The sequence below is a fragment of the Urocampus carinirostris genome, chromosome 1, assembly GCF_059441175.1.
Source record: "Urocampus carinirostris isolate Australia breed hairy pipefish chromosome 1, RoL_Ucar_1.0, whole genome shotgun sequence".
Taxonomy (NCBI): domain Eukaryota; kingdom Metazoa; phylum Chordata; class Actinopteri; order Syngnathiformes; family Syngnathidae; genus Urocampus; species Urocampus carinirostris.
Window position 1 is genome coordinate 48,474,260 of NC_142349.1, and position 8,897 is coordinate 48,483,156.

Genomic DNA, 8,897 nt, shown 5'->3' on the forward strand with positions numbered 1-8,897 from the left:
TTATTTTGTATTATTACGATAAAATGCAGATAAAATAGTGAAAAAATAAAGTGAGCTGACCCAGTTACTGAAAAAAGTAACGCTGTCTAGCATACAGTACACTTTATAGCAGTTTTCCGAAAGGGACCCGTCACTCCAGCAGCGCAGGAAATTCAAAGTTCACGGCGGTCAGGTCAGGGACACTACATCAAACATCAGCTATCACAGATTGACGAGGCACTAATGGCAAAGTACACAGAAAGTGAAATCATCCAAGGTGTCCCCCGCATCATCAAACCAGAACAATTTAAGACCAAAGACGACTTAACCCTAAATGAGCTTAAACGTTTTGTGTGGTAACACCTAAGTGAAAAAATTAGAAGCGAGTGATTTCATGAAATAATGAGCAAAGAACATCGTAAACAAGTAACCAACAGTTTTATATCGGATTTCAGGACTGAAACAAAGATAAAAACAAGTCAAGAGTCCGGCATCACAACTTGTTATACCTTGTCAATGACATACCTGTCGTTTAGCCGGTTACAAAAGAGAATGCAAAAACATCAGAACAGCGACAAAGCAGTGAAGACAAGTTCTGATGATGCTGAGAACTGGATGCAGAAAAAGCATCATACCTACCTGTGAACCAATTTGTGTTCCAAAGAGGACTCAAGCTCCTCTTGAATAAAATCGAACGGTCAGCTTCGGAGGTGAAAAATGCAGTGTCCAAGGTCATTCAGGAATCTGGTAAGGTGATTGTGATACTGGACCTGACCTGGCACCACATTGGGCGTAATATATGATTTTCAAAACAATTATAAACTGTGCATTTGTAAAGAAAAAGCAAAACAATTGAATTCATTTCCACTCGAGTCTAACTCAGGATAACCCATGCAGACAGGAGAGGGACAAAAAAAAAAAAAAAAAAAAAAAACGCAGATACAAATCTAAATGTTTTGCCTTATAAAAGAATTTACTTGATGTGTGTCATCATTGGATCTCATTACAATGGAAAGAGGCTACATTTTTTTCTTAAGATCTTCTCCCGACACCCAGTTGCCATTTTTTGTGTGCCTTAAACAGTGCCCTTTTTAATCCTGAAGACCAAGAACTCTTTTCCCTAAGAAAATTATGAATCAAGTCAGAGTTTCCTCATTGTGTGGTATGGCACCTGGCTTTGGCATCTTCTAAGTCAGTAATTTAACCACTGTGCCGCGAGAAATTATCCAATGTCACCATTTAAAAATTTATAAAACATTTTAGAATCATTTTCTGCAAATATGTCATTGTTAAGTGTCTGCTGTAAAAACTGGAGAGTATTATATATTGTAATCAAACATACTGTTCATCATTTTATAACATTTTTGGTTAGTGGTGTGCCATAAAAAAAAACATGCCTTGGCTCAAAAAAAAAAGGTAGAAAAAACACTGCTCTAAGTGGACATATTTAGAATTGCAAGTCATTGAGGCTCATTTCTCCTAAAAGTCATCATAGGTCACATAACATGGGGGACCACAATGGACTCAGTAGCCATAGGTTTTGCCAAGTGTTGTAGAGCAAAGCACTTCCCTTTAATTGCAGTCAGACAAATGCCTTATCATTTTGATCTTGTAAAACAGCAAAAAAAAAAAAAAATAGTCATCTTTTGGTGCCAAATAAGCATTTATGAAGTCCCAACACTTAATTGTGAGCTTTTCACCCTGGAACTGTGTGTAATTATATTGAACAATTTTAAAGATTCCAGACATAAAACTAAAGAGACACAGTCAATCAGCTTTATTTACATAAGTGGTTCATTAAGTGTTAAAACAGTATGTACACTACATACAAAAGACCATAGGACCAACAGTGGCGAAATGCTCATTGAAACAAGCACTAGAAATTGAAATTGCTCTGGTTTTCACTGATTTGAAATTCATAACCGTCAGTCGTCACTTCGGGGGCCATGCCCTGGAACTCCTCGTCCTAAGATTTCAAACAAAAAAGTGAGAAATTGCGAGGGGAGGAGAGACATTTCAAATCAAGTTACCTCCTCAGAGAAGTATTTCTCGATCAGGTTGAGCGCCGCTTTGTAGATGATCTCGTTTTCATGACTCTGCAACGCTTCAATACGATCCAGCCCACCGGACTCTTCGATCATCAGGGCTAACTTGTGCGACTCCCCAATTTTGTCACCAGCCTAAAATAGATGCAGAACATTGAACAGCACGTTTCTGATTTAAGTAATTGAAAATATAAAGATTGACGCAACACACCAAAAATATGTTCGTGATGGCATCTAAGATGACAAGAACAATTTTGCTATCTTTTGAAGACAAAAGATTAAGCAGCGGTTTCAAAACATCACACTGCACCAGGTAGACCACTTGCTCTACAGTGCCCCCACTGGTGAAGTTCGTCACAGCCCAAACAGCCTCCTTTTGAGTTTTGTAGTCACCCTGCAGAAAAAAACCCAAGGAAACTGGCATTACATTTATGGCTTTTTAAGTCCAAAAGACGATGAAAGATGGCATACCTTGACGAGCAATGTGACCAAATGTGGAATGAGGCCAGCATTGATAACTTCCTGGATTTGGGTCTCTTTTCCAGCAGTGATGTTGGACAACGTCCAGGCAGCCTCCTTCTGAATGTTGGCCTTGTTGTGGCACAGCAACTGGGCAAACATGGACAAGGCTCCGGCATCCAGCACTGCCTGAGTCTGCTCGTCCGTGCCGGTCACGATGTTACCGATAGAGCGCAGTGCAGGAGTCTGGATATATAAAGATAAATATATTACATGATCTCAGTTTTAAACTGTACAATGAGAAGTGGGAATTCCTCTCCTTTAAAGATTTTAATGTTCCACATGACCACACAGTGGCTTTACGCTTATTATTAGCAATGTTGTCATTTTAGAAAGAGTCCAAACGTTTTAAAGGCTGCAAAAATTTTGCCAGACAGACTAGATGGCCGCGCCCTGTTCGGCTGCGGCTACATCGGCTCGCTACAGTTTTTTTTACACTTCGGTCATAAAGCCCAGTCTTCGACTCAGTTTTGACGGCGAACAAAGTCAACTCAAACCGCAGATTAATATACGATCGCAGTTTTTCGCTGGATATGAGATCATCCAGAAATCAAGCGCTTGGTGCTACGACCACTCGGGAGTGTTTACTTAGACTCGGACTGCTACGTCAACAAGACCCAGCGGCCTACAAAGCAGCGAAATAGAGTGGCGAGAGAGCGGTGTGACCGGAGGAGGAAGAGAGGTTGTCGGGCCGGGCTATCCGCTAGGCTAAACCCTTTAAAACGCCTCTCCCATCCATTTTCCTCTCCAGACAATAAACTGGACCATTTACAACAACTGGAACTAACATCGAACCGCTGCGCTATAATTCTGACGAAGACATGGTTAAACTTATCTATCCCGGTTGACGCTCAAGGAAACTGTGCGAGTCAGATGTATCGACATTTAGTTCTGTATACACGAATGACAATTAAGTATATCTGAATCTGGATCTAAAAAGGTTGCAGATCAAAGATAAATGAATACATAAAAAAATAATAAAGCCATTAATCAACAGTCACTTGACATATCAAATTCTTCTAGAGACTTACCACCACAGGCAGCTCTGTGCTGCTGAGCAGTTCGATCAGGCGAGGCACGAGACCCGCTCGCACTACCACTTCGATGCGGTCGTTGGAACCGTCAGTGAGGTACGAAACGCCCCAGCAGGCGTCGGCCAAGACCTCTTTGTCGGATTGGTGCAGCAGACGTACGAGAGCCGGCAACAGCTGCTCAATGGCGCACAGCGGAGGGGAGGGGTTCTTGTTGCGACAGAGGTTCGATACGGTCCAGGTTACATTTCTCAAGTAACCAGGCTGAGGGGGAAGAATGCATTGTGTTAGACTTAATTTGCAGTTGCGGCTAGCACTGAAATAGTATAATTATCGATATCCGAACTACGTTGTAGGTATCTGAGGTTCCGTTATATTTAGACACAAAAGAGGAGCCATGTGAAATTTAATTAATAAGGATGAAAGGGTAGGGAAAAAAAGCATCTGCTTCTTACAACCCTTTTTCAAACATTTTATGTTAACAATTTGGTCTTGTTTTTATTTTCTAATGCTTAAGTTTTTCATTTCATTCAAATAGCTACAGTTTAACAGTCAAACTAGACCAGTGGTCTGAAACAATTTACTCGAGGGGCCGCAGCAAAATAAACTACCACAAAAATTGCTCTAATAAACACTATTCTTTCAAATAGCTGTAAACATTCTCTAGACAAGATCTAAATAAAAACCTTAATTTAAAAATAAAATTCAGTATTAATGAACCCGGCCGAGTCATTCCTAAGACTTAAAAAGTGGTCGGCGGCGCCCTCTGTTGGCTGCGGCTGCATCGGCTCGCTACAACGGGTAAGGTGCAATCGACATTTCGTTCTGTGTACATTGTTACACAGAATGACAATACAAGGAAATTATTATTATTATTATTATCATTATCAGTTGCTGTACTTAATTTAAAGGAACTGAGTATTATTTGACCACTAGATGTCGCTGTATTGTGTAGTGCAACCAGAAACGAGTGCTTAAAAGCACAACATCAAGAATTTTAAAGTGACCGTACTGAATGCGCCATTTTTCTCGTTTAGCCCAGCTTTCGTGTACCCGTAGCAGCAAGATGGCGGACAGTGCCTTTAGGTGGAGCTTCAGGTTATCCAAAAATGCAAATCTTGATCAAGTTTGGGCAATTCATTTAAAGTGCTAAATGAGTAAAAAATTCCTTTTAAAATATCGATAACCTGCAAAGAAGTTCGCCGAGGATGCCAGGGTTGGTGGTTTCACCATCATTGGGCAGTGTTTGCTATTTGACTGTGCCGTTTACAAGATTATCACCTTTGGCCAATCATATTGTTGCCTTTTCACAACCCTGAAGTTACAAAAAGCACATCAGCTCCAAAAGATTTAAGGGATCGGGAGAAGACCTTTGACGACAGGTTGGAATTCTTAGCCGTCTTCCGTTTTTCCTTGCAAGTTCTAAATCCATTGACTTATTTTATGACCGTCTACAAAACTAAATGTACCAATAAGGAATTAAGAAAAATGTTATCACATCTATTGACAGACTGAAGAGATCTTTTCTTCCTCATGCCATGAGGCTCTTAACTCTACCCGGCAGAGTAAAAGCCCACATTAAACCACACCCCCTACATTGCATATTAACGAATTTTATTGCAATATGTATTCTGTGTAGCACTAATTAGATATATATAACACGCTACAGTGGGCATTTGTATATTGTATTCTCTTTGCTTTATTATTCTCAGCTCAGGGATGCTGCTGGAAATGTGAATTTCCCTGCGGGGATGAATAAAGTAGCTATCTATCTATGATAAGTAGAAAAAGTTTCATCATTAAGTGTTTATCCAACGTTTTACCAATTTTAGTCACTCTTAACATGTAATAAGTATCCAAGAAATTAAATAGCGGGTACCAGTACTTACAGTCAATACAGAGAAGTCAGGCACCGAAAGCAGATTAAGCAAGGCAGCAACGGCTCCGTGCTTGATCACCTTATCCCTCAGAGCTGGTCCGTCACCTAACCAACAGAGTATGAATATAATGCTGCACTAGAAAAGCAAACTTCATGATTGAGACTGCTTTGCGTTTCTTACCGGCAATATTTCCAAGAGCCCAGACGGCCTGCTCACTGATGTGCTGGTGGGGGGACATGAGCAAGCCAATGAAAGCAGGAATGGCCCCAAATTGGACCACAGCGGCAGTCTGGTCGGACGTCCCCGAGGCGATGTTTGTTAATGCCCAAGATGCCTCAAACTGGATGGGAGGGCAGTCAGACAATCCCAGGAAGGCCACAAATTTGGGAATCAGACCAGTATCAATTATCTGGTCAATAGGGGGGTGCCGTTCACGGGACAATAGTTTCCTGCATCCACCAAGAACAGAAAAAAAATAGTTTGATTACCACTGCCATACATTGTTACTTTTTATAAGAAAATTTACTTGCTCATAAAGAAAAGTAAAATGCATTCAATTTATAATAAAAACTACAAAAACATGTTAAACTCACCGTGCTGCCTGTGTTGCCTGCAGCTGCGAGTCGATGTTCCCACTGTTAACCCCGGCTACAATCTCTGCAACCGTCCAATGGGTGGAAGACTTAAAGGACAAAATATGAACATTATAAAACCAATCACTTTCCATCTTAGTAAATTAGTTTATAGTGTAGTAACATGCCATGTCCACACCAAACATTTATATTCCACTGCAAATTCGAATTGAGGTGTGTAACTTGTCCAATGCTCTCTATTAGTAAGGTTTAAAGGCATCACAGATGCTTTTTTGATCAGAACTACAATAAAATTCGTATTACGTAGAGCATCTGGTTAAAAAACAATTGCAGATTAAAGAAAAACGCAAACTTTTTTTAAACAAGCTGCAGGCTTTAACAGCCATGAAAATTAACTTATTCATTATTATCATTTATTATTATTTAACATTTCAAAAAATAAAATTAAGGGAATTGGCTAGTATAGAAAATTTACCTTGTCAACCGTATTATATGTAGTGAAGGCCAGTGTTTTTAATCAATGTGCCGGGGCACGGTAATTAAGTGATGTATTGTGGGTAATCATTTGTGTGAGGTCTGGTCAAAGCCATCATTTAGATCTAGGACCTTTACAGCAGATGCTGCAGCACCAACTGGTGGTGCTCCGAGGGATTTTCTCAATTAAATCAATGCGCCTTGGCTCATGGTTAAAAAAACTGGAAAAGAAAAGCTAGGAAAAAAAAAAGTAAAAAAAGCTAGGAAGAAACAAGGAATTGAAGTAAGGAAAAATGTAAAAAGCTAACAAAACGAAAGAGTAGAAAAACTATAAAAAGCAGGGTAAAAAAAAACGAATACAGGTTTCTGGGGAAAGAAACTTATATTAGCATCTCTTCCTCAAAATCTTTATAACCCATTTCAACCAAACAACTTTAAGTAAAGCAATTTAAATCACTAACAAAATGTCAATTCAAACAATTTACTTCGTGCAAAACTAATAAATGAGGAAATAAAGGACAATAACTATACATACAATTAAAAAAAACTAGCCAATAGTGAAACATATCCCTGAAAAACACTGGAAACAAATTGAAGTGTTTACAACAATTGAAAAGTAATCTTTTAAAAATTTAAGAAATTTCTTGAAAAAAATGCATTTTGACCAATCACAAGTGTGGACTGGAGCCTGCTGTGTGTACCTCGGCATGTAATATTTCCCCCACACACACACGTCACTATAACGACTTTGTATCTAGTTTGGGACACTATAGCAGTAAAGCACGGAGCAATTGTAGCTTCTATACCTTGTAAAAATCACTTGAGCAGGTAGGTAATAATGACTTTGGCCAGATGACACTGACCTGTATGAAATGTCTCCCCCTCGCCCAACTGTCACTAAGAGTTGTGGCCACCCCCTCTATGCGTTTGATATGCCCCCTTAGACTCATGTCTGGTGACGCCACTGCCTTGCAGTGATTTGTGTCAGGTAAACCGGAGATTTTCAACCACTGTGCCTCAAGAAATTTAATGTCACTTTTTAAAACTACAAATTTCATTAAACATTTATGAATGATCTTCTGCAAAGATTATGTCATTGTCAAGTGTCTGCTGTAAAAAACTGGGGGTATTATAAGTTATATTGAAATTCAACATACTGTTCAGTGTCATTTTAGAACATTTTTGGTTAGTGTGTTTTTCCAATGTAAAAAAAACAACATGCGCTGGCTCAAAAAAGGTTGAAAAACACAGTTCAACGATCGCATTATGTGATCCTACTTAATTGGGTTAAAACAAACATTAAAAAAATAAAACTACTCGAGGTAGATACTTGAAAATGACGGTTATTTGTCAATTGTACATGATCATTTATTTTACGCTAGAAGCATATTGACCAAGCACATTGTTCTCTGCTCCACGTCAAAAGGAACCACAGTTTCAAGTTGCTTACCCTAGCGTTTTGATCCTTCTCTTGGAGAGGAGAGATGGGTTCTTCGGGAAATGCCGACACGTTTCTCCTTTTGAACATCTGATCATCTTTCTTGGCTTTGCGGAGCTCAATGTTGACCTCCACCCTCCGACGTCGTAGCTCCTGCGCACCATTTACATTGGTAACAATCTTGACAAATGCGCCATTGGAATTTAGCACTCGTCCTCACTGACACGCTCGCTTACATTTGCATCCTTGCCTTTGTTCTTGAACTTGTTCAGACGGGAGATGTTCTCAGACATTTCGAGGTTAATGTAAGATGGAGGGGGCAGTGAGAACGATAGGAAAACCTGCTGAACAATATAGTTCATGTTAGCTTAAGTTCCACTTAGCGACGCCTCGTGACACTTTAACATGACGACAGAAGACGTATTCATTACTCATACATTTTGACAGCTTAAAAAATATCACCGATAATCTCAATGTAAAGTAAGAATAATAGGCGGTAAAGGGGGATTAACAAGTTTTAAAATACAAAGATTATTAACAGAGCTGTCACAAGAGTAGAAGTTCAGCTTACCTTGGATCTTACGCAATGATTCAAACTAGCCGGAATGTGACGCAAACTCTTTAAATTCCTGGAGCAAAGCGTTCTGATTGGATAGTTTGAGCAAAAGCGTCCAGGAGCCTCCTGCCATTGGATCGTTTGAAAAGAAACACTCAGAGCACCGGAAGTGGTTGAGGCCATATTCTCGCGATACTTTTCCATTAGGCCACGTCCACATTTACAAGACCAATAAGCCAATAACTATTATTTTGTTTTTAAAACGTATATTTCAGGCATGAAAATCTCCCACCTTGAGGAGATTTTTACTGATATCTAGTAAAAAAAAAAAAAAAAAAAGATAACTAAGTGCGACCTACATGAATTGTATAGATTCAGGGAA

General features: G+C 39.4%; 1 protein-coding gene across 2 annotated transcripts; it reads right to left on the reverse strand.

Annotated features, from left to right (window-relative positions):
- Positions 1-1,741: 1,741 nt before the first annotated feature.
- kpna2 (karyopherin alpha 2 (RAG cohort 1, importin alpha 1)) lies at positions 1,742-8,584 on the reverse strand. 2 transcript variants are annotated; one of them, XM_088343212.1, is made up of 11 exons: positions 8,531-8,584; positions 8,196-8,303; positions 7,972-8,112; positions 6,048-6,136; positions 5,635-5,903; positions 5,464-5,558; positions 3,575-3,838; positions 2,496-2,729; positions 2,236-2,418; positions 2,010-2,159; positions 1,742-1,945 (listed from the first exon to the last, which is right to left on the reverse strand). In XM_088343212.1, exons 2-11 carry the CDS (start codon positions 8,250-8,252, stop codon positions 1,856-1,858), a joined length of 1,572 nt encoding a protein of 523 aa, XP_088199338.1. In that variant the 5' UTR covers positions 8,253-8,303; positions 8,531-8,584; the 3' UTR covers positions 1,742-1,855. The 2 variants fall into 2 exon arrangements, with proteins under 2 accessions (XP_088199338.1, XP_088199339.1); XM_088343213.1 differs by having other exon boundaries at positions 8,196-8,300; positions 8,531-8,583.
- Between the last annotated feature and the right edge of the window lie 313 nt (positions 8,585-8,897).